This window comes from Rhodamnia argentea, chromosome 11 (genome assembly GCF_020921035.1).
Source record: "Rhodamnia argentea isolate NSW1041297 chromosome 11, ASM2092103v1, whole genome shotgun sequence".
Taxonomy (NCBI): Eukaryota; Viridiplantae; Streptophyta; class Magnoliopsida; order Myrtales; family Myrtaceae; genus Rhodamnia; species Rhodamnia argentea.
Genome location: NC_063160.1, coordinates 19,431,599 through 19,457,735, shown reverse-complemented (window position 1 = coordinate 19,457,735; position 26,137 = coordinate 19,431,599). Strand labels below are relative to the sequence as shown.

Here is a 26,137-nt window from a genome sequence, read left to right as displayed (position 1 = left end):
TAGGTTTTCAATTGGAATGATTTTTGTTGGCCTCATTTTTGTCTTAATTGTTAGAGTTGGCGAATACTTCGGGTACGCCCACGTAAGCTTAGGGAAACCGAAGTATAATTCGATGACATGTGACCCTTGCGCACGGGATGCGGGGGTTCGGGGTAGCGCCCCCGACACGAGTGTCCCATTGCCCGGTCGGCGGGCGGGAGTTCCGCTCCTCGGTGAACGAACGGCTGCCCCGCTTATCGGTGAGTGGGCGAGGGTTCGGGGGCAGCGCCCCCCAAACCTCAACGGGTTTGGGCTTTTGCTTAAGTTAGCCCATTTGTTGAGAGATTAAAGGGGTTTCAGATATATCAAGTTTTGGACCCGATTAGGGTATATATATATATATATATATTTGCTCGTTTTTTGACTAATTATTGTCACAAGTTGTGCGGCAGTAAATCAAAATTATAGTGAAATCTCTTTGCGGGACGTAGCCCTATTCTAGGGTGAACCTAGATAAACCGTGCGTCGTCTATTTTTCTTCTATTATCTGTGCGATCATTATGAATCGATTTACGACAAATATCTTCATTGATGACTCACTCACAACCAAAGTTCCTCACGTAAAAAGGGATAATATGAAAGGACTCGACCACATTATTATTGAGTGACAAATCTGGATTTGGTTCGAGAATCAACCCAAAGGCCAATGAAAATTAGCTAGAGCGGGTAATAAGAGAACCATCTATCCACCATTGCAAGACATTCTTTGGGTTTAAACTCCGGAGCTGTGTGCCCCCCTCCCTGTACCACGGCAAGATGAAAAAAAAAAAAACAAAAACGAAAACAATCATCACAATTTCAAATGACCATTTTTAGAGATATATACGATTGTAAATGGATAACAAAAAATATTTTAAAAAAAGATATTTATCCTACCTTGATTGTTGTAAATGTCAATTCGTACTTTCTATTCTCCGAATATGATATAGAGTATCTGTCCAAATAAATTAAGAAGTTAATAGATATTCACACCAAATTTAAAACAAAATAGATTACTTGAGGATGAGAACTCTAATAATGAATGAGATAATTTGTAAGAGTCATTTTTTTCTAACTCATTTCGACCAAATTAGCCACTTGAGGCATTTTACAGCAACAAAATCCACATGACTTCTTAATACGCTATTTTGGACTTGACAAGTAAGTTAAGTGATAACATAGATTGTACAAAAGCCAATAAGATTAAGAAATAAGCCCCGCGTGGTTTCTTTAAAAACGTCAACTGGGGAATCCCAATTTCTAAGTCAAAGTGTTAGTCCGATCCGGAAGAAGAGCCAGCGGAGAATCCGCAAGGGGGACTAAAGAGAAGTCCGGTCCCATCCGGTGGAATAATTATCTAAAAAGTCTTAAATTTCTTATAATTGCATCTATTTAGTTTTAAATTTTTTTTTGGCCAATTCAATCTTAAAACCTTTTATGTTTGTGTCAATTCGATCCATTTGGCTGGTTGGCACCGATATTGTATTGCCGGTACTGATGTGGACTTTTTAAAAATAATATTCTAAAATTTTTTAAAATTTTTAACTTTCTTTCTTTAGTTTTTTTCTCAAGGCCGGGAAGGGTCAGCCGGGCATCGTGACCATTGCCTCGTGCGGGCAACAACCGCGGTAGCCTCGTTCGCCTAGGCCAGGCGAGTCCACCGCGATCCTCACCTAGGTTGGCGAGGGAGTCTTGGCCCTCGCTTGTCACCGGTCCTAATAGTTAGGGGAAAAAACTAAAAAAGAAAAAGAAAAATCAAAATATTATTTAAAAAAGTCCATGTCTACGCCAGCTAGCCAAATGGACTAAATTGACACAAATGCAAAAAAAGTTCATGATTGAATTGGCAAAAAAATAAATAAATTTAGGATTGAATTGACACAAGTATAATAGATTTATGACTTTATTGATAATTTTCCCTTTTGGATTCTAATAGCCACATGTCTGTAGAGGGGGCGAAACGGAGGTGGCAAACCAACCGCGACACCCACATTCTAGAGAGGGAATATCACAATTTCACATCTTCGAAAATTGGAAAGCCCCATCTATCAAAGCAGCAGGTATCAAGAGTCTTACAATCGACCATTCGAGGTAAGAACAATTTGAGATACATGAACTTTGATTCTATTAATTTCACTTCTCTTAAGCTCAAACCGACTTGAATGTCATAAAGGTCCCAAAACATCCACCCTCTAGGGACTTTTATGTTTGTGATGTGCAGAGTGCGTAGAGTCGAGAGCTAGTCGAATGAGATATATGTGAGGAAGGTTGAGTTGCAGGTTAATCCTAATTTGACTGTTATGGTTAACTAAACTCTGTTGCTTGAGCAGCATAGATAGATCACAAGCTGATTATGATTGTCCTAGTGTATCACTAAAGGAAAAGACTTCTATTTCTACTAGTGCAACTGATACCATTTATTTTACTACAGTGGAAGACAGTTTGAGTGAGTTAGTTTGTGTTTAGAAATCTAATTGCGATTTGGCACAATCTTTTCCAGCTTAAGTATGGTTCTCAACATACACAAGTAATGGAACTTTATGAGCAAATATTGTGGTACGTAGTTAGATCGAGATGCACGCTATTCACATGGAACAAATATATTCATGATCGAGATGGAGATGATGATCAGGTAAAATGAATTCAGTAAAATAGAAAGTAATTGGCGATCTTAATGGATTAGGAGGAAATCATTACCCTGCTACTTGACCTTCGACAAACCAAGGTGACCACTGACCAAGTAAAGTCAAATTAAGTGATCTTATCCAATCCAGTGTACCCACATACGGAATAGCCAAGTCATGATCACCGCTGCAACAATAGTTATTTTCGTCAACAAAAGAAACGTCTCTGATTTATGTGAAATGACAAATAAACTGTAAAAAAAAAAAAAAATTGAACCAGGATGAGAAACCCATCCATTTAGCTGATGTAATACCTGTAAATTAGGGCACGAAGGGATGCCCTAGAGAGGTATCTATGATAGACTACACTATTAAGAACGTCCTTTGTGTAAGATAGAGAGAAGTTGCATCTAATCCACTCTGGTTTTGTGCCCTGAACGTCATTATAATCACATAACCAATATAAGTATATATGTGTGTAAAGGTGATGCCCACGAAGAGAATGCTTTTTCATACCTCTCGTACGTGAAGGGTTTCTCGGACGTTCCTATCATTGGCCCAAATGTAGGAGTATAAGTAGTTATAACTCTGTCGATGGGGAAATTTAAGTAAGTGAAACCATCGCATTAGCTATTTATCAAAATTCATATGTTCGTCCTATAGATGCTATACTTTTAGGTAATGAATTCATGGATTTCGAAGGTGTTAATTTAGGAGGTACCCGACACCATGGCTTGGATTGTTGAGGCACCGAAACAACGTCAATGATATTCTCTTCGAGTATACTTCTGTTCCATTTTACCCTTGTGTGGTTTGGAGATAGGAAATCACAAATCGGTTCCAATATGTGAGCGAAATATATCTTCTCAAGGCACTGGAAGGTTTCACAAGGAGACATATCTTGGTGAGTTTTTGCATACATACATCTCGCATAAAAAAAAAAGTTATGAAGAGGTTGATGTCATAACAATAGCACTTACTATTGACACCATTTGAAGGTCAGTTAGACATGCTCCATTGGTAGGATCTACATTCACGTAATCGCCATTGCAATTCGTTTTTGTTGACTTGAGAACATGAATGCAAAAAATAAAATCAGAAAAATGTCGACTCATATGCAATTATTATTAATAACATATTATGGGCCGCGATACTTCTACCTCTATTTTGGCTAAGACACTCATTTTTTTCAGTTAAATGGCTGAAATACCCTCCTTTCTCTCGTCAATTAATTGTGTCTTTTTTCATCAAGCCAACCAAAACAAAAACTTTTATTTCTATCATCTTTCTCGTTAGTTGCACCATGTAAATGCTCCATTATATTCAATTAGACATCATCTTCTCATGCATCATACTATCACTTTGCCTAGTGAAAGTTGTTAAATTTGATTCATGGTTTCACATTTTTTATTATCATAAAAGCAACATAGAATATTAGAATTTTCTATATATGACGGCTTATAAGTACACAATTATTTGCTTTGAGACTATATTTCAAAGTCGAAGATTAAAATTAAACCTAATTATCTAGCCGATCTTAATCAACAATGGAAAAAAAATTTGGTTAAAAATATTGAAAAAGGTTAATTTGTTAGAAGCATAATCAAATGTTTAATATGTTTATGTTTAAATCTCATCTAAGTACAAAGCATAACCACAAAATGGAAAACAAAAGGGAACTTTTTGCTGTTCTACTCCTACCATGAAGAAAGTAAGTAGTATCGATTGTAGATTCAACCTCATAATAAGTGGATCAAAACTTTAAAATATGCTTAAAAATTTCATCTGAAATAATTTTATGTTAGCTTGAAAGTGAAGAATGTGTAAGAAGATTCTCAACCCCCATCTTGCAATTCGGACTAAAATGTGAAAAGTTCAAAAGAAAGCACAAAATAAACAATATTTAAATTCACAAATTCACAAATATATTCCGAAAAAACACCTAAAGGTCAAGATTGTCTAGATAAATAGATTGAATTCAAATTTTTAACTTTGAATATAGTTTCGCTCAAATTATTTGATAAAAAAAATAGGCAATTAATTGTGTGGCGTTAAGCCTTGTAGCCATTGTAAATAGAAATTCATAATAATCTATGTAGCTTTTCTAATTGAAAACATAGATCCTATAATAAAGTTAACAACCTTCTATAGGCAAAGTCATAACAACAAGCAAGATAAGATGATATCTTTGATGGAGTATGTGTATTGTGAAATTGACAAGGGAAATGAATGAAAATAAAGGCAGTTTTGTTGGTTAGTCTAACCGAAAAAGAAACAATCAATTGAAGAGAGAGAGAAAGAGAGGAGGGTTTTTTGGTCGTTTAACTTAAAAATGGAGCGTCTTAGCCAAAAGAGGGGTGGAAATAGAGCATGCCCATTATTATACTCTTTGATAACAAAGAGATCTTATCATAGTTAAGATAGGCTGTAAATTCACCTCATAAAGTTCATCTAATATGAGAGCCGTCTTGTGACCGTATGGAATTCTTTGACTGAGGTCCTTTACATCACAAGTCACCGGATTGCCTAGCACATAACCCTGGTCGCATAACCAGAATAATAATGCTTTACTTATTATATATGGATTAGTATCAACAGATATGAAACAGAAATGGTGAGGAAATAACTTATTGAGATTATTAATATTACATACTTTGAGATTCATTGGCGGCTCGCGTCCAGCTTCATTGCCTATAAAGAAATGCAAGCAGAGTCTTTTTTATGAAGAGAAAATAACTTCTTGAGAGCCAGAGTGAGACAAATATCAAGTAATCAATTTGAAAATAAAGCTGTTTATGCGGGTGATCTTCAATTACTTACCGTCGTATATTTCTTTAACAATGATGGGGACAACAACACCAGAATAAGAATCGCCGGTGATGTAAAGCTGATTAGCGAGGAACTTGGGATGAGCCATAAGCCACCGCGTCAAATGTAAGGTAAAATAAAAAAAAGGAACTGTGCTGGTCCAGATAATTAGCTATAGTAATTGCCTTAGAACTCGTATGTTTTTTATAAACACAGATGGCTACCTTCCTTAAGAACTCATATGTTTGTGCCGCCGATAAAGTGTCACTACTATTGTATGATGTCCATGTCCTTGCGTATGAAAATCCCGTACCCACAGGTGCATCCAAAAATATTATGTTTGCGATCTGTTAGAAGAAAAAAGTGAATACTTTTGAATCTTGATAAGTATAACACTATTAACCCTTGTTAAAAAGAAAGGTATTTCACCTTTGTCCAGGTATAGGGATTTAGCTTCAACACTGGCCTACTTCCGCTGGAATTTGAATAATCAAACTGCAAAGGACCTGTGCAAAAACATACAAACATCAAGCTCACGGGGTGATCCAAGCCATTCTAAGGGTTTTGCTCTCCACCAATATGTTGTTGATAGGGAGTATTCATTCATAATAAACCCAGCATGCCCCAAACTAAAGTATCTATAAAATCGTGACACTCGGTCTAGATTGAAAAGTAACTTTCTTGGAGTTAGTTCGAAGAACAAACTTGGATTAGGAGTCTATTTCAAATGACAAGCGTTGAAAGTATGAAAGTTCACATCTAGTGCAAGTAATATAGAGGCGTTAGATGAGGCAACCATTTTAAATTCATCATAATCCATGTTCCAGTAGCAAAAAGTGGAAACACAACCGTAATGAGTATGCCAAATTGTCATCTATGCGAATTTGTTATCTACACCCATAGCATATGGGCCCAGCTACCAGGGACCGCTCGATTATACGGGCTTACATGAGGCCCGCTTCATCTAATGGTAAATATAGGCCGGCTCACACGAACCGCTAGATCATCTTGGTCTGATGAGGGCCCATTTCATTCAACAGTGCATGTGAGCTAAGCTCACACGATTTGGATTCACGTGACCTTTTGTCACGAGTCATGTCCTATTATGAAGAAATTAATGAAGAAATACACTTTAACTTGGGAGCCCACTCGAGTTAGGTCAAAGTATTTATTGACTGGTAAAAGGACGACTTCATTAAAGACTAAAGCAAGGGCAAGGATCGTGAAATTATTGTACGAGTGGGATAAATTTGGATCACGGAAAGTAGCAGGCCCTCGCCCAAATCTGAGGTGGACATTTTTTAGCAATACTTTTTTAAAAAATTTAATTTTTTTCATTTTTCCTTTTTCCCCCTTTTTTTTTTTTTTTTTCTTCTGAAACTTAAGGTTTGGCCAGCGAGGGCCGCCAGCAACCCTCGTGGTCCCCTGGGTGAGGGACACCTAGCTAGCCGCGACCCTCGCCTAGGGCCAATGGGGGCCAACTAGCCCTCCCTAGCCGCCAATGAGGGCTAGCCACTCTTGCCAGAGGCCACTAAGGGCTGGTTGGCCCTCGTCTAGGGGACGATGAGGGTTGCTGGCGACCCTCATCGGCCAAACTCTAAAGTTTCAGAACAAAAGGACGAAGAAAGAAAAAAACAATCAAAAAATTAATTTTTAAAAAAAATATTATTAAACGATGTCCACGTCGGTGTCGGCTGTCCTACGTGGCATCGCCGGTGTTCATGTCGGCGATTTCTAGTTAAAATTAGTCTAATAGACTAAATTAGTATCAATACAAAAAGGTTTAGGACTAAATGGTCCAACGTAGGACTGAGTTGATATCAATGCAAATAGGTGTATGACTTTTTTGGTACTTTATCCTAATTTATTGCTACGAGCTCATTAAGGTCTTGTCAGAACTTCATTGGCGGTTCGGTTCAATCAGCACGCGCATGAAACTGACTCAACCGAATGGAAAAAAGATCTTAAAAAAAGAAACAGAACAGTGCTTGTGTCGATCTTTTGCAGGTTGGAGTTTGGAGGGAGCTCAGTGAGTAACCATCTTAATCATTTTCATCCAGTATAATATAGCATTATCTATTAATCTTCCAAAAATAGTAATATCGCGAGGAAGAAGTAAAATGACGACTATGATGAGCGAAGGAATTAAAAAGAGAGAATGCACCTATTTCGAAGAAGAGGGCCGACAAAGAGGAGCAACCCGGACCGCCGGCGAGCCAAAGCAACAAAGGGTCGTCCTTGGGGCTCCTTTCAGACTCAATGAAGTAGTAAAATAGCTGCACTTCCTCCAACTCTCCTACGCCTACGTATCTGCACCATTTTTGTTTCACCAACATTCAAACAGACATTACAAAGAAGACACTCGTATATATAACTCTCGAAGATGAATCAAGTCATATGCTATTCTGCAGTTGCTCATAAACATAGCTGACCCAGTTTCGAGTTTGAAGGGAAGATCTCCGGGGAAACCCGGTAGGTTCTCAATGATGGATGATTGTGATCGTCCAACGTTAGAGATCAAGAGCAACAACGGAAGTAGGAGATGCAACATCCTTGGCTCGTCCAACCAAGAAAAATGAGTAGATTCTGTTGCAAAGGGCAAGTGGCTTTCTCTTCAGACATTAACGATAACAACATAAAACGAAAAAAGAAAAAAAAGAAGGCGGCCAAAGTCAAACCACACCAAGAACTCGATAAAGGAAGAGATCAAGATCACCCATTTGCAATAAAGCTCGGCCATTGCAGACCATCACCAAGTAAAACCACAAAAAATGTAAAAGTTTTTGCACATTAGAGCGTAACCTGGCTTGGGGAAATCTAGAATGACGCGAATCATAGAGGTGATTTTGGCGAGATGTGGATCTTGACCGCCTTCAGATTCCATGCATTGATCTCACACCGGTTGATGCAGAAACCAAAGCATCGGAAGAAATTAGGCCATCGGGCGACGGGCCAGGGTGTCAGGCGTTGAGCGAAAGGGGGCTCGATTAGGGAAGGTGACTGACAATTTGTGAGAAGATGAAGCAAGGGTTTGGAGACAATCGATTTGAGGAAAATGCAGCCGAGGGATCCATTGTGAGGGAGCTTTGGAGCGATTGAGAGAAAGGCATCAAAGGACGTTACTTTGGAAATTTTCGTTCAAGCAATTCTTTTTGGTTTTAAAGGCAAACGGCGTCGTTTCCATCACCGACATCCATGTTAGCACCAGCAACACCGACTGGTGCTGACTTGGAATCCACATAAGACTTTTCCAGTCAATTTTGGTCGAATGGACTGAATTGGTGCAAATATAAAATATTTAGAACTAAATTGTTATAATTGAAAAGTTCAGGACTGAACCTGTATCAATATAATAGATTTAGGATTTTTTTAGTACTTTTCTCTTCTTTTGCGGACATTCTCTTTCAGATAGAACGTTAGGAATTCAAATAACTTTTCAACAGCAAGAATATTTATTGATGTCATGTTTGTCGTGATGACTCACTCACTAGAGCCAAAGCCCCTAAAAAAAGAAGGATAGTCTGAGAGGACATAATCACATTATTATTGTGCGACAAATCTGGATAGGTTCGAATATCCGCCTAACGACCAATGGAAATTGGCTAGAGAGGGTAATAAGAGAACCATCTGTCGACCATTGCAAAACATTCTCTAGGTTTATACTCCGGAGCTGTGTGCCCCCCTCCCTGCACACGACAAAATGGAAAAGAAAGAAAAAGAAAATCAGTACTACCTTGATAAAATAATCATTTTTTCGAGACACATATGAGTGTAAAATGATAATATATATATATATATATATATATATATATAAAAATTGAGGGGAGTTGGTCCTACCTTGATTGTAGTAAATGTCAAATCATACTTACTATTCTCCGAATATAGTATAGAGTATCTGTCCAGACAGATTAAGAAGAAGTTAACACGTATAACATTTTACAACTCCTTGAGCACAAGCAATCTGTGGATGTACATGCGAAAAGGAAATGAGATGCAAGAAATTTGATGTGAAAGGGATAAGTGCACTATAAATTCTAAAATTTATTACAAAAATTTAATTGAGTCCTAAAATTTTCAAAAAAGTTGCAATTAAGTCGTAAAACTTGTTAGAGAGTGCAACGGAGTCCTAAAATTTTACAAAAAACAAAAAGCAATCAACGGAATGACTTAAAATTTCACAAATTTGACAAGTTTTAAGACTTGATTGCATTTTTTTGAAAGTTTAGGACTCCATTGCCCTCTCTAACAAGTTTTATGACTTAATTGTAAATTTTTTGAAATTTTTAGGACTCAATTGGACTTTCTTGACAAGTTTTAGGACTTCCAATGTACTTATCCTAAGAAAGCAAAATGTCGGAGGAATTGAAGCCTTGCAAGTCCCAAAATTGGCCCAAGGAGCTAAAATGAGTTTTCACTTAAAAGTACTCAAAATGAGGACCCTACTAAATGAGGTAATTTGTGATAAATTCTTTATTTTGTTAGAACTTTCTAGTATCTTGGACATTCTATGGTGACCGGTAGATTAATTGATAAAATCAATTTTGCACAAAAACCAACAACAGTAAGAAATTAACCGATTCGATCCGGAAGAAGAGCAAGTGGAGAATATGGAAGTGGGACAAAAGAGGAGGGGGCGAAACGTGGGCAGCAACCCTACAGCTGCACCGGCATTGTCACATCTCCGAAAGCTGACGAAACCGAGCTTCAATGGCGACATCCTCAGGGAACATTTTTGTTTGTGGTGTGCAACGTGTGCAGAGTCAAGAGCTAATTATATGAACAATTTACATGAGAATGATTGAGTTGCTGCCCAATCCAAATTCAACTCTTATTGTTAACCAACTAATTTATGTTTAGAAGTCTAATTAGGTTTTGGTACAAACTTTTTCAGCCGACTTCGGCTTAAATACACACCAAGTGCCATAAGTTGTGTGCGGCGCTCACTTTAGTACCAAAACTTTCAAATCGATCACTTTAGTGCTAAGATTTTGTAACTTCGATCACTTCGGTGCCAACTTCTTTAAAAAACGATCACTTTAGTGCCAGAGCTAACGTGGCTTGCCGAAAATTTGGCACATGGTATTTTTTATTAATATTTGAGATGACGTGGCTCGGTAAATTTGACACTAAAGTGATCGTTTTTTAAAAACATTGGCACTTAAATGATCGTTTTTAAAAAAAGTTGGCACTTAAGTGATCGTTTTGAAAGTTTTGGCACCGAAGTGATTGAAGTTACAAAAACTTAGCACTAAAGTGATCGATTTGAAAGTTGTGGCACTAAAGTGAGCGTCGTACACAACTTATGGCACTTGGGGTGTACTTAAGCCGCCGAATTCTTTTGGTCCATAGTCAGATCCAGATGTGAGCTGTTCACAATGTAATAAAACCGTTCTTCGTCGAGCGAAGTATGAAGCTAAACATTCATGATAAGATGATGATTAAGTAAATTGAATCCAATGAAAGGAGAAGTATAGCGATTTTAATGGATTAGGATGAAATTATTACCCGGACACTTGACCTTCGACGAACCAAGGCGACCATGCACCAACTAAAGTTAAGTTGAGTGATCGTATCCAATCCAGTGTACCAATGTACGGGATAGCCAAGTCATGATCACCACTACAACAAGAGCAGTTTTTGTCAACAAAAGAGAGAAAAATCGCCAATTCATGTGAAAATCAAGTCAACCGTGAAAAGGTTGAATCAGGATGAGAAACTTATTCATTTAGCTAATGTGATACCTGTAAATTAGAGCACGGAGGGATGTTTTAGAGAGGTATCTATGATAGACTGCACTATTAAGAACGTCCTTTGTGTAAGATATACTGTAGTTGCATCTGATCCACTCTGGCTTTGTGCCCTGAACATCATTATCGCAAAATCAATATAAGCATGTATCTGTACGCACAAACAAATGTCGGTGATGCCTGCGAAGATAATGTTTCTTCGTACCTCTCTTATATGAAGGGCTTCTTGGACAGTCCTATCATTGGCCCAAATGTAGGCGTACAAATAGTTATAGCTCTGTCCATGGAAAAATGTCCATGGAAAAATATAAGTGAGCGAGCTGTTTATCAAAATCCATATGTTCATCCTATATTGTCTACACATGTAGATAGATGCTATACTTTTGGATACTGAACTTATGGATTTTGAGGGCGTTAAATTAGGATTTACCCGACACCATGGCCTGGATTGTTGAGGCTCCGAGATGCCGTCGATGATATTCTTTTCTAGCATACTTCTGCTCCATTTTAGCCTCGTATGGTTGGGAGATAGGGTGCTACATATGGGTTCCAATATTTGAGCCAAAAATATCTTCTCAAGGCACTAGAAAATTTGACAAGGAAACATATCTCGGTGATCTGTCGCATGCACACATCTTGCATAAAAAGTTATGAAAGAGGTCGATGTCATAACAATAGCACTTACTCTGGACACCATTTCGAGATCGGTCAGACATGCCCCGTTGGTAGGATCTACATTCACATAATCTCCATTGCAGTCCGATTTCGTAGACTTGAATGGAAAAATAAAATCAAAACACGTCAATTCATATGTAATTATCATTATTAGTATATTATATTCTTTGATGATATAGAGATCTTATTAGAGTTAAATATATGTTTTAAACTCACCTCATAAAGTTCATCAGATATGAGAGCCGTCTTGTGTCCGAATGGAATTCTTTGATTGATGTCCTTCGCTTCACAAGTCACTGGATTGCCTAGAACATAACCCTGTTCATATAACCAGAATAGTAATGCTTTACTTAACGTATATGGCTTAGTATTAGCAGATATGAAGCGAAACTGTCGTGAAAATAGTAGCATGGAAGATTACTACAAGACATGAACAGCACACCAAGCCTAAGTTTATTTAATGTAGTAAAACAAAATTACAAGATTTTTACATACCACGAGATTCATTTGCGGCTCGCGTCCAGCTTCATTTCCTATACAAAAAAGAAAACGGAGTTTTTTTCTTTAGTGAAGAGAAAAATAGCTTATTGAGAGCCAGAGTGGCACGAAATGTGTGGGTAGAATTCAATTACGCACCATCGTATACTTCTTTAACGATGATGGGGACAACAACACCGGAATAAGAATCACCAGTGATGTACAGTGGATTTGTGAGGAATTTGGGGTGAGACATAAGCCACTGCGTCCAAAGTAAAATTAAATAAAATAGGGCGACTGTGCTGGTCCAGATAATTAGCTATGAACACAAACGGCTACCTTCCTTAAGAACTCATAAATTTGTGCCGCTGAGGAAGTGTCGTTGCTATGGTATGCTGTCCATGTTGTTGCGTATGAAAATCCCGTACCCACAGGTGCATCCACAAATATTATGTTTGCTATCTATTATAAGATAAAAGTAACAACTCTTGATCCTGATGAGTTTAACGTTATTAACCCTCATTGAAAATTAGGGTAATTCACCTTTGTCCAGGAATATGGATTGGACTTGAACACTGGTCTTGTTCCGCTGGAATTTGAATAATCAAACTCCAAAGGACCTATGCAAAAACATACAACCATCAGGGTCACGGGTCATCCAAACCATTCCGTGGATTTTGTGTTAGAATTTTCCAAATATGGCCTACATTAATTGATATTAATGTTTGGATTTTTATTTTGGCCGGAAATGTTTGGGTTGGTCTACTAAGGTATATTATACATATTCACAGTATTAATATGGGCTAGCTAGTACGGGTAGAGTTAGGCCCGGCTCGTGATGAGAGCATCCGTGGCTGAAACTCTATAAATAGGCTCAAATCCCTCCTCTAGTCCTCCGATGCAAAAACAAAACGTACCTTTTTGTTCCGTTAGTTGTTTCTCATTTGGCTAGCGTACGGAGAGGGAATAGAGGAGAAGAATTTGGGTTTACGAATCGTTGCCGTTTCCTCATCAAGTTTGATCGATCCAAACCAGGGGCGCCAATCTCTTTTCGGCTATCATGCAGTATTTCTGATTCCGGTTATGGTGATATTAGGTATGCCACATTCATGGCTTACATTTTGCTCTTGACTGTTATGCCGCTTTTCAGTTGATAAGGAGTATTCATCCATAATAGATCTGGTAGGGCCCCAAACTAAAGCATTTTCCAGTTTAACTTAAAAATGTCCCAATAAAAGATAAGGGGGACACTAGCATAAATATAGCAAAGTATAAGTTGTGGCGACATTAGGTCTAATTTTTTTAATTTTTGGCCAGAACATTCGGTCTATATTGACAAAGTAGCTATCTTACGGTTAGAGACTATAGTTCGAAGAACAAACTTAGATGAGGAGTCTATTTCAAATGAAAAGCGACAAAAATATGAAAAATTCACATCTAGTGTAAGTAATGATGCGTTTGTTTCGCGAAAAATATGACATTCTTGGAAAATATTTTCCAGAAAGTCACTTTTCAGGAAAATTACATTATTGTCCTATGATTAGTTAAAATATGAAAATGAGCTGAAAAATATTTTCTGTCGTTTGGTATGGAAAATATCATATGATTTTTTTTAAATATATGCAGTACTCGGGGAATTAGGTATGGGCACCACCGAGTTCGGCCGCAATGGACCCCGACCTGAGCGCGGGCATTGGATCCTACGCACGACCTTTGTTGACTCTAGCACGGCTTTTGTGGACCTAGGGATGGGTGTTGGGGATCCGAGATCTGATACCGGGATCCCGCGTTCGACCTTTGTGAACTTGAGCACTAGTGTTTAGTCATTGGACACGGGCATCGGGGCTTTAGGCCCATCCTCGATGGACCCGAGGGTGAGCCAGAGGGCCTAGGCTCGAGCACCAAGGCCAAGGCTATACCTCTTTGGACAATGGCGAGGGTGCTGGAGTTTGAGCATTGGGGTCCCAAGCCTGAGCGCCGAAGAGCTGGTACTGGATGTAGGGGACTTGGGAACTAGCATTGGGGTTTATATGCCCAAACGTAGAATTTCGGGCCCAAATGATAAGATCTAATCATATTTTGGAAGATGGTTTTTGATTTGTTAAAGAGGAAGTCATTTTCTTCAATTTAAGCATAGGTTTTTAATTGACTAGGAAAATATTATTCATTGACTCATTTTGCTAAGGGAACCCAACGCCGAAAGATGAAGAAAATGTTTTCCCCAAAATTTATTTTTCACGAAACAAATAGAACCTAAATATACAAGTGAATAACACATTTTCACTCTAAAGCTCTGTTCATTTTGTAGGAAATAACTTTCGAGAAAATATTTTTTGGATTTTTTGGTGTTCGTTTTATGAAGAATAACTTTTAGGAAAATGTATTTTGGAAAATAAATGATTCAAGGAAAACTTTTTCCACTCATGGAAGAAACACATTCAAAAGTAAGGAAAATATTTTTCTCTTTTTTAAAAGAGGAAAACATTTCCTTTCATTTTTCCATTCTCCACTCTTTCACATTTCTTTTTTTTTTTTTAATTATTTTTTATTTTATTTTTACATTTTTTCTTTTCCTCTCTTCTTCGGCCCATTGTTAGCCTTGGCCACAGGTGAGCAAACCGAGCCTCGTTATAGGTCGGTGAGGTCGCGCCTCGCCGGCTTCGCTAGCCTCAAGTGAGGCAGAGGATCACCATATTTGGAGTGGTGAGGTCAGGTGACGCCTCGCCTGTGGCCGATCATCGGCCGAAGAAGAAGGGCAAATAAAATAAATTAATAAAATAAACAAATAAAAAATAAAAGAAAAAAGAGAAAAAAATAATTTTGAATTTTTTAAAAAGAAAAGAATAAAAATTATCAGAAAGAATGAAAGGAGTTAAATAAAATCCGATGTTCCATAGAAATGGCAACAAATACTTTTTTGTTCATTTTCATGTTTCAACCGAACCCTTGAAAATATCGTATTTTCATGAAAAATGACTTTCTGGAAACCATTTTTCAAAAAACATCTCATTTACCATGAAATAAAAAGAGCCTGCGTTTATTTGAGGAAAATTAATTTTCGTCAATTAGTTTTCAGGACTTTCATCCATTTGGTTAGTCGAAAATGGCAGGTCAATCGAAAACACTTACCAGTCAATGGAATATTCATTCATAAGATTAAGAAAGTGAATTCCTAGATCTATAGAGACAAAATCACTTTTTCAGAATTGCACCTCTTGAATTTTCTATATATATATATTTATTAAATTTTATTTTCGATTATTTTATTTTTTATTTTTGCTTCTTCCTCAGCCTTTGGTTGGCCTCGCCTGTGGATCAGCTAAAGACCAGAGCAGGCGTAAGGATGGAGAAATTTTTAGATGAGTGAGATAATTTGGTTCCCTGAATATATAGCAGGTCCTACTAAATCCAACGGTACATATTTACTTACTCGAATTGGCTAAAAATGTTAGGAATAGTAGATTTGTCCAAGAAAGATGGGATTTTGGTTTGTCCATCTGCAAGAGAAAGCGAGAAGCGACAAAATAACGTCCACCCAACTTTCCCAACCACCAACGTCGCCAATATCCTCCACAAATTAGAAAAATCTTCCTACCAGTATATTATGTCCTTGTTGAAACCAAATTTCAAGTTTCTCTTTTCATTTTGAGAGGACCTTTTTACTAAGTGCTGGATTGAAATACGACATTAATATTGGCGCAACTATTTCTAGCACAAATAATCAATAGAATGATGCCTAATGCTATCGATAAAGAAGGACTCGTATGCTTAACTGCATTAATGTTCTGCCATAGTCCATAATGAATTTAATTTCTGGCCTTTGAGAAAGTTTGAGATTATCAATGTTTATAAATGGAATGCCCCATCACAAAAACACCATTCCTTACTTTATTGCGATTCAATCGCATATGAACCTATATACTTTCCACACAGGGGTTTTGGGAGAAAATCCTGGCAAAGGAAGAACAAGATTACTCTTTAACATTCGATTGCTGCTGTGCAAAGCATGCTTACTCGGACGCCATCAGATAAACATCTTGTGTTCTTTCCCTTAAGATAGATATTCATCTATGAAAACGTCATGTCATCAAAAGTTGCTACGAGCTCATTAAGGTCCTGTTTGAACTTCGCGATCTTTTGGCAGATTGAAGTTTGGGAGGAGCACAATGAGGGATCATGTTAATCATTTTTATAATAATCTAATAATCTTCCAAAAAAGAAAGAGAAAACAAGAAGGCTACCGGATGCTCCGCCTCACCAAATCATAATAATATCGCAACGAAGAAAGAAAAAATGACAATGATATCGACGACAGGCGAATGAATTGAATAAGAGAGAATGCACCTATCTCAAAGAGGAGGCCGGACAGAGCAGAGCAACCGGGACCGCCGGTGAGCCAAAGCAACAAAGGGTCATCCTTGGGGCTCCTCTCGGACTCGATGAAGTAGTAAAATAGCTGCACTTCCTCCAACTCTCCTACCCCTACATATCTGCAGCCATTTTTGTTGCACCGCCATTCAAACAAACATTAAGAAGAAAACACACGCAAAAACACACACACACACATATCTTGAAGATGAAGAAAATAAATAGCGAATCAAGTCATTTGCGACATTGTAGTTGCTCGTAAACATGTAATGCAAGCTGACCCTGTCTCGAGTTTGAAGGGAAGATCTCCGGGGAAACCTGGGAGGCTCTCGACGATGGCTGATTGTGATCGTCCAATGTTGGAGATCAAGAGCAGCAATGGAAGTAGGAGATGCAACATCCTTGGCTCGTCCAACCAAGAAAAATGGAAGAGAAAAGAGAATAGGCAAATTTCCGTAAAGTTCCTCCTTCCTCAGTGTGGATGTTTAGGGTTTTATAACTTCACATAGGCTTTGCGGCTCTGTAAACCGTCCATCTTGGTCAGTAGAGTGCTTCTCGCCATGTTCTGTCGACACGTGCATTCAGACCTGGCAATAACATCTTAGGGATGTGGAAGCACAACCACTCGCCAATCTTCAAAGAAGCGAATATGGTAGGTATAAAAGGATTGATTTACAATATTGATTTACATGTGACAAATTCTAATTTGACGTTTTATGGGCCATTTGAAACATAAGCTCACTATTTTCACTTTTTTATTGGCTCCTGACACCTCCCCAATAACACTAAATTAACCATATTATCCCCTTGTGAATCCCACACTTAATATAAGATTATTTTTACCTTTTTTTTTCTTTTTTCAATTTTACTAAAAGAAAAACTTGCACATGTCTCTTTCAAACAGCTTTTTTTTTTTTTTACCCAGCCACTTCTTCCACACACATGTTACATTTTAACTTTTCCTTCATGTTTATATTCTTTTGAACTTATTCTCCACTACTATAATCTAAGCAAGCACTAATCATATGCTAGAGCAAAAAAATGTTAGTTTTATTCGTAAATTGTTTACTTTATTTACTTAGATTATTCTCATGAACGCGAATGTTTTTCACCATTGCTTAGATTTTTTTTATACTAGGAAACAATTATTGAAAAAATAACTTAAGCACAAGTAAGAGGATAATCTATGAGTACATTGTGTAAAATGCATACATCATCTATAATATTTCATTTTTTAATATGAAATAATCTTAAATTCAAAAATGGGGCCCACAAGGAATAACTTAGTCAATTCAATACAAAAGAGGGTGTTGGAGCCAATAACGGGGTGGAAATAGCTCGGGCTGGAGAATATATACCTCAATTTGTCCAAAAAGTTAGTAGAAGAATTTTGGAAGCTAATCTTCATATATTTGGCACCATGCTTTTTTTTTTTTTCGAACCGTGCCATTGAAGCTCTCGATATATCCGACCAAAAAAAAGCTCTCGGTATAGTGAAAAAAGTTTGTCATGGTTACTTACTTTTGCACATTGTTCATACAATTATATGAAGCTAAAAGGGCATTCCACTAGTAAGGGACAACATGCCTTTTTTTTCTTAAAAATGTCATTTATTACTTATTTTACCAATATTGAATTATTGGACAAATGGATAAGTTGATAAATGGAAGCTGCTAGCCTGACAATATAATAATACTCACAATTATTTCTGATCACACGATTTCTCCTATCAATTACTATTTTATGCAAAACACGCAATGATGGCGTGTCTACGGTTAAGATTGTACCGTCCCTGATAATACTCTCAAGGAAGCATTTCCGTCAATAAATCTATATAGCTCTTCACATATTTCCATATTTAGAACTTGAATGTTATCTATCCCACAACGGCATCCTTGAAAAAAAATTTCACATCTTTAAATATGTCGATTGTCATAGATCATCATATATTTCAAATATATCAATTTGTATTTTTATCAGTAATTTCACATGTACCAATAAACTTTGTTTAATTTTTTAAATGTGATTTTTTTTATACATTTGGCGCATGTGCACATTTGCTAGTATTTTTTTCGGTAAACAATACTTCTTGTATCGTGATGTCAACACCCACTCATTTTATTGCCTTGGCCGTTGAGATATCCACGTCTCATAGGAATGCTACAATACATAAACCTACTTTATTCGAACAATCGATTTTGACGGCAATATTACCTAAGTTGAGAGACAATTGGCCTGCCAATGAACTAAGTCAGGACTGAAGTGGGAAGATGGGTCTAGGCTTAGTTTATCTCGCGAAAACTGAAAATGATCGTTTATAAATTAGTCAGTGGAAGATGTTTTTTTTTTTATCTAGAATAATTTATGTCTAGACATTTTTGTGAGCGATTAAAATGTTTTTCATTTATTATTTAGGTAAGCTATACAAGCCAATATTTTTAGGAAAATATTTTCCAAATCATTCATTTTTAATGAGTCAAATGGAACATAAGGTCCCCATCAATAGGAGATTTTATGGACGAACCATTAGTTCTTCACAAAATTTGATAAAAGATCATGCCAAGGCTTTCTTCCTAGTTCGCTTGAATTCTGTTGCTATTAGTTAGCCGTTACCATTTTACTTTACAACACCGGTCAATAAACCTTAAAGTTCGCCTTCACTTGTTCTTTAACCCTTCTGATTGCATGGAATAACCCAAAATATGCAGCTATTTTTTTCCTCGCTTGACCCTCAAACGGATAGATTGGGTCGAGTTCGGGTCAAGTCATAAATGGTCCGACCTAAATAAACTCATTTAACCCGATCAAGACCGATTTATTACAATGCAAATCTAGTCACTCATACCCTACTGATACTCACCCGACCTATATTCCTAAAATACTTCAATATTTAATCAAATTCAAGAATACTCATCCCCAAACCGAGGTGAAAGTGCCAAGTGAGTGAGTGCGAGAGAGGTGAGTTGAGTCCGAGTAAATTATAAGCTCATCAATAACCAATTTATGATTCATTTGTGATCTATTTAACACTTATATTACGTTAAACCCATTTATGACCCATTTATATACTATAACTAACTCATATAATAACTCACTTCATCATATATGGGTTAAGAAAGGGGTTTATGACCTATTTTAATAGTTCTACTTTCTAGGTATATTCCTTGTTCATCTTCTTTGTTTCATTCATCAAGATTCATGTTCAATCTTAATTCATATGATAAAACTACATGTCCAGAATAAATCATTTTTGTATATGTGCATGTGGCATCCCTTTGTCCAAATCGACCCTCATCGGAGATCCACTCCCTACTTCTCAACAAATGTGACGGGGATAATTACACAAATAGCCTTTGAATTTTGATCTAATGTGCGATTTCATCCCTGCACTTTTAATTTGTTCAAGGAGGTTGTTGAACTTTTGACAAATATAGACATCATGCCTTTTTCTTTCTTTTCAAAATGTCCTTAATTACTTATTTTACAAATATTGAATATTCATAAGTTAATATGTCTACGTAGTCTTTCACATACTTCAATATTTAGAACTGGAATGCTTTCTATCCCACAACAACATCCTTAAGAAGATTTCTCATCTTAAAATATTTTTTAAATGTGAAAATTTTTGGATGCATCTAGCGCTTTTTTGGGTAAACACTACTACTTGTATCTGTGATCTCAATACCTACTCAATTTGTTGCCTTCGCGGTCGAGATAACGACGTCTCATGGGCATGCTACATTACATAAGCCTCCCTTATTGGAACAATCTATTTTAACGGCTATATTAGCTAAGTTGAGAGACAATTGGCCTACTTAGTCGGGAGATGGATCTAGGATTCTCTTGTTTCGCAAAAACTGAAAATAATCGTCCATATCGTTTGAAATGACTAGTCAATGGAAGATCCTTTCCCTATCTACAAAAAAATTATGTCTAAACATTTTCATAAACAATGAAAATATTTTTCGTTGATTCCTATTTCTAAGCAGTACAAGTCATCATCTTTAGAAAAATATTTTCCACATCATTCATTTTTCACGAATCAAACGGGCGTAAGTGCATGAATAAGATGCCCCATCAATAGGAGATTTTATGGATGAACCGTTAGTTCTCAAAATTTGGCGAAAAGTTCATGCCCAGGCTTTCTTACCACCATTTCTTTTTTTTTTAAGACTTTATCAACTACAAATCAAACTGCTATCAGTCAGTCAACGACCGCCAACGCACGATGTCGGAGAGAAGAAAATTAAAGGAAGCATGGAGCCATTGTCTCTTTTGCTTCCGTTGCAGGGAACCGGGCCCTCATGTTGGATGATATGAAATCTATGAGAGATTCACCTGATCTAATCATTAATTGTGGTTCACTCTGCCCATCACGGCTCATGTTCGAGAAGAGCTACTAAGGTTACGTTTAATCGTCAGAATTTCTAGATAGGATATAACTGGATATAATAGAATATAAAATCCAGGGCTTTTGCTATATCGTATCTATTATTTAGTAATCGGCAATAATAAAGCCAAATATTTTCACATCCTATTTTATCTATTGTTTGGTATGAATGACATATTAGTATAAATGAACCTAAAAGTTACACAAACGAAAATGATAAGAATCCTTTGTGACACTCTTGCCTACTTCATTTTTATTGCTAATTTTTTTATTATTATTGTTCTTTTTCTTTTTTTAATTCTTTTATTTTTAATTTATTTTTCCCTTCCATCATTCTCTAATAATATTTTACTAAATAATAAACTATACTAATATTTCTAAATTACTAAAATACCTAAATATGTAATTAATATAAAAATTTATATATATATATATATACAGAATTTATATTATAAGATAGAAATAAATTTGAAAACATAAATAAAAATGGGAATAAATAATAATGGATTTTTTTTTATTTTTTCAGTATTGTGAATTTTTTATCATAGAAAAAAAATATTATTTATATTCTAATACTATTTTAATTTTCTTAGTTTGAGAAAATTGTTATTAAAAAAAATAACTTATGCATTAGGGTTATTAGAAATCCTATCCACCTTTATCCTACCTCCCCATGAGATAATTTTATCTAGGCTATATTCCTTTTATATCCCACTATATCCTGTCCTAGGCAAGCACAAAACATAGGATATGATAAATTTTATCATATCCTGAATTTTATCCCGACTATCAAACACAACCTAATTCGCTGGAATTCTATTGTTATTCGTTAGCTCTTGCTCTTTTAGTGTACAACATCGTTCGATTAATTGTAAATTTCACCTTCACTTGTTCTTTAATCCTTATGATTGCATGAAATAACCCAAAATAAGGCTATTGGTCCAAGAATAAATCATTGCTCATATGTGCATGTGACATTCTTCTATGACATTCTTCTGTCCAAATCAACCCTCGTTGGAGAGCCGTTCTCCACTTCTCAACAAATGTGATAGGGAAAATTACACAAATAACCTCTGAATTTTGTCGTAGTATGCAATATTGTCTCTAAACTTTTAATATGTTCAAAGAGTTTTCCGAACTTTTAGGAAATGTAGACATTGCCTATTAGAGTAAAGTTCGGAGATCACGTTAAACAAATTACAAGTTCAATATTAACATTGCACATTACGTAGATGTGTCAAATGGGTGGGTCAAGTCGGATTTGGGTCGGGTCGAATATGGTCCGACTCATATTGACCCGTCTAACCCGTTTTGACCCATATATTAATGACTCATACCCGACCCGACCTGCAATCGACCCATGCCCAACCCAACCCGTTTTGACCCATATTATCAAATCACACTAATATTCTAAGAAAACTTATATAAATCATTTGACCCATATTATCAAATGGGTCATTTCCATTCAGCCCTTTAAAAACTTAGAACTCATATACAACTAATTTGGACAAAATATTGGTCAAAAACGGGTCATTGACCCATTTTGATGGCTCTACTCATTGGGTCAAAGTTGATAGACCATTTATGTCATTTTCCCAATGTGATATAATTCCCTCATGAAACAAGCGTTCTATTATTTAGCATTTTTCTTGTCTACTTAAGTAATTCTTATCTTGCCCTTGATCAAATTAGAGGTATCATCATATATTTTAACAACTTTTTAATAACCTCGAGGGATCGCATCACTGACAATTAGATCACTCGGCTACTCGTCTCTATGAGGTTCCCGTTAGATAAATGCATGATTTAATTTTTTTTTTATTGTTTTATCACTCCCCCTCAAGCGTAGGCATGACTTTAGCATAAGCCTAAAGTGTGGAAATATGGAATAAGGAGGCAAATAGGAGGTCTGAAAAATTTGAATTCATAATCTCTTGCTTTGATATCATGCGAAATTTAGTGTGACCACCGACAACTGTTCTAAAAGTTTAAACTATTAGATGAATGAATAATTTAATATTTAATTAATATATTACTCTAGATGAGCTACAATGGTCACCATAACTGGATAAACTATCAATAAAGTCATATTTCTTGAGGCTCTCATTGAATATTTAAACCTGGCCCATTAAAAAAAAGTCTATAAACATTGTCATGGCCGATAGGTGAAAAAACTATTGTTCACTCTTTCTCAAGTAATTTATCGATAACTTACCAACTTTTATTTAAGTTATTTACTGATGTTTAATTTGTTTAAATAATTTGCCTACTATTCTATTGAGTTATCTTTTTTTATTTGCCACGGTAGCAATCCCTTAAATTTACTAGGGAAAAGTACACTAGAAGTGCCATAACTTTTGTACGACGTTCATTTGAGTGCCATAACTTTCAAAACGTTCACTTAAGTGCCATAACTTTTAAAAATCGTTCACTTGAGTGTCATATTGACGTGGCAGCCGAAAAAGTTACTGTAGACGCCGGAAAGATAACGTGGCACGCCGGAAAAGTTACTATAGCACTCAAGTGAACGATTTTGCTCCGATGTAGTACTCAAGTGAACGATTTTTGAAAGTTATGGCACTTAAGTGAATGTTTTGAAAGTTATGACACTCAAGTGAACGCCATACACAAATTATGGCACTTCTAATGTACTTTTCTCAATTTACTAACTCCTTTTAGAGATTACCAATTTAAAATAGTGTGATTCAACGAGTTTGTCTAGTCTATGGCTTTGGTAAATTGTTTGCTGCATTAGATGTATTTTTCATGTCAGACTCACGTCTAAGTCTAGTTCTCCTCCTTAGCCCCAATTAAACCCAGCCGCTTGAAAGGAACAAAAATCAAGTTTCAAATGAAATAAGGATATTAATAAGGGAGTTTGAATAAATAGCTCGTCGACACCACAAGCTCAATGAGTAGTTTCTCTTCAAGACAAGAAAGGAAAAAGAAAAGGACGTAAGGGAAGGAAGAGAAAAAGGGAAAAAAATGGATGTCTGATGAGTTGAGGGATAATTATCCAAAAATTCCTAAATCGACTATACAACGGTCAATTCAGTCTTAAATATTTCAATTGTGCCAATTTAGTCCTAAACCTTTGAATTATGTCAATTTAGTTCTAAACCTTTTGAAATTTTGCCAATTTAGTCCTAAACTTATTATTTGTGTAATTGGCTAAAAGGATTATATAGACAAATTGTCGGATGGTTCTAGGCTAAATTGACATAATTAAATGACTTAGAAATAAATTGGCACCATTAAAAAATAAAAATGAAAAGAAAGAAAGAAAAAATAAAAAGAAAATAAAAAACAAAAATTTCTAATTTTTTATAAGAAATACAAAAAATTATCAATGTCAGCTCCGACCGTCCTACGCGGCACTACCAGTGCCCACATCAATGATTTCAAGCTAAAATTTGACGGATAGACTCATTAACAAAATGTGAGAAGATTTAGGACTCAATTGACAAAATTCAAATGTTTAAGACTGAATTGGTCAAATTATAATAAGTTTACAACTTTTTGGACAATTTTCCCCACTACAAGCCATAGCTGATTAGGATCAATAAATCATCTAGGATTAATGTTTGGATGCAATCGCTCATGTCCCACGCCCGATTTCTCATGAAGCCACTTTTCATCTCTGGTGATTCCCACTGCTGGCGTAATTTTTCCCATTCATCGTTCAAGAAATATCCAATTATGGTACTAAAATTTAAACAACGACTTCAAATTGATGTTCAAACCATGGCGATGGACATTGCCCCAAGGTTACTTTGGGTACTGTATAGGATTTGTCATCTATATCTAGACCAAACAATTGACCACTCTAGCAATTTTTACTAGTTCATGTTCATTCTTTTATTCTATCCATGGTTGTATATATAAGAAAAGGCTCAAATGTTTGTGAATAATTTTTATTACTATCATTTACGGATTGTACAAGTTTATAAAGAGAAGAGAAATACAATTTTTGGTAGAGCAAAAATAAAGCAATGCCAACTCATCTATAATTGTAAAAATCAAGGAATGACAAAAATCATGGAATACCAACTCATCTACAGTTGGTAAGCTAATTTGAAATTCAAAAAGATATCAAAAGGATTTTATATCTTAACATGCCCCCGCAAGATGGACGTTCCATCGGAAACGCCCATCTTGTCTTGTAATTGTATTGTCCGTAGCCTTAATAAGGTTTTGTGAGAATGTCGGCAGGTTGATCATGGGTGGAAATATGGGAGAATTGCATCTTGCCGGCTTTAACAAGTTCCCAAACGAAATGGTAATCAATCTCAATGTGTTTCATTCGGGAATGGAAAAACGGGATTTGCATAAACATAAGTGTCGCCTATGTCATTGCAATACAAGCTTGGTGTCGTGTCCATGTGAATGGCAAGTTCTTGGAGCAAAGATTTTACCCAAATGAGTTCCGCTGAGGCCATGGCAATGGCTCGGTATTCTGCTTTAGTAGATGACCGTGCAACCGATCATTGCTTCCGAGAACTCCAGGAGATAGGATTAGCCCCAATATAAATGGCAAAACCCGAAGTAAATGCACGATCATCAATATTTCCTACCCAATCTACGTCGGTTTAGGCACGAAGCACGGGTTTTGTGTCGCGTCTCAAGTGCAACCCATGGACTAATGTTCACTTAAGATAGCATAAGAGCCATTTTGAGGCTATCCAGTGGGTTGTGGTCGGCTTACGCATGAATTGAGATAGCTTGTTTACTGCAAAACCGAGGCCCATGCGAGTAATGTTGAGGTATTGAAGTGCACCAATGCGGCTTCGAAATTCTGTAGCATTAGCTGGTAGCTCTTAGTCATGGATGGAAAGAGACCGACCCATGGCTAATGATGTCCCTACCTCTTTTGCATCTCATATCTTGAAGCATTCAAATAGCTTTCGTATGTATTTATGTTAAGAAAGAAATAAGCTAGTCTTTGTAGAGATGACTTCAATTCCCAAAAAGAAAGTCAGTGGCCCCAAGTCTTTAATTGAGAACTAATTAGAGAGAGCGGTGATGAAGTC

The 26,137-nt window shown here is 36.4% G+C and overlaps 2 protein-coding genes across 3 annotated transcripts in view; both read right to left on the bottom strand.

Moving 5' to 3' along the window:
• Positions 1-614: 614 nt before the first annotated feature.
• LOC125312888 (serine carboxypeptidase-like 18) lies at positions 615-8,001 on the bottom strand. The gene is made up of 14 exons (XM_048272791.1): positions 7,883-8,001; positions 7,615-7,760; positions 5,880-5,956; positions 5,676-5,797; positions 5,463-5,566; positions 5,296-5,333; positions 5,080-5,181; positions 3,623-3,709; positions 3,364-3,516; positions 3,159-3,230; positions 2,957-3,075; positions 2,716-2,829; positions 916-973; positions 615-780 (listed from the first exon to the last, which is right to left on the bottom strand). Exons 1-14 carry the CDS (start codon positions 7,999-8,001, stop codon positions 697-699), a joined length of 1,395 nt encoding a protein of 464 aa, XP_048128748.1. The 3' UTR covers positions 615-696.
• An 870-nt stretch (positions 8,002-8,871) lies between these two features.
• LOC115735651 (serine carboxypeptidase-like 1) overlaps positions 8,872-26,137 on the bottom strand; it is a 29,284-nt gene continuing 12,018 nt past the window's right edge. The window contains exons 1-14 of one of the 2 annotated variants that reach the window (XM_030667007.2): positions 16,999-17,211; positions 16,694-16,839; positions 12,893-12,969; positions 12,689-12,811; positions 12,509-12,611; positions 12,368-12,405; positions 12,089-12,190; positions 11,883-11,969; positions 11,628-11,780; positions 11,403-11,474; positions 11,192-11,310; positions 10,956-11,069; positions 9,288-9,345; positions 8,872-9,136 (exon numbers count right to left, since the gene is read on the bottom strand). In XM_030667007.2, coding sequence (XP_030522867.1) covers positions 9,053-9,136; positions 9,288-9,345; positions 10,956-11,069; positions 11,192-11,310; positions 11,403-11,474; positions 11,628-11,780; positions 11,883-11,969; positions 12,089-12,190; positions 12,368-12,405; positions 12,509-12,611; positions 12,689-12,811; positions 12,893-12,969; positions 16,694-16,839; positions 16,999-17,117 — 1,395 coding nt within the window. In that variant the 5' untranslated portion in view covers positions 17,118-17,211 and the 3' untranslated portion in view covers positions 8,872-9,052. Of the gene's footprint in view, positions 9,137-9,287; positions 9,346-10,955; positions 11,070-11,191; positions 11,311-11,402; positions 11,475-11,627; positions 11,781-11,882; positions 11,970-12,088; positions 12,191-12,367; positions 12,406-12,508; positions 12,612-12,688; positions 12,812-12,892; positions 12,970-16,693; positions 16,840-16,998; positions 17,212-26,137 lie in introns of those variants that run through there. The other variant, XM_048272789.1, reaches the window with a different exon arrangement.

Excerpts from the sequence above, each read along its gene's own strand:
- LOC125312888 (XM_048272791.1), bottom strand. The coding sequence starts at position 8,001 with ATGTTGCATCTCCTACTTCCGTTGTTGCTCTTGATCTCTAACGTTGGA. Across the intron at positions 5,182-5,295 it reads AGCCGCCAATGAATCTCAAA|GGTTATGTGCTAGGCAATCC; the intron begins GTATGTAATATT and ends TTATGCGACCAG. Across the intron at positions 2,830-2,956 it reads CTTCGTGCCCTAATTTACAG|CGGTGATCATGACTTGGCTA; the intron begins GTATTACATCAG and ends CTATTGTTGCAG.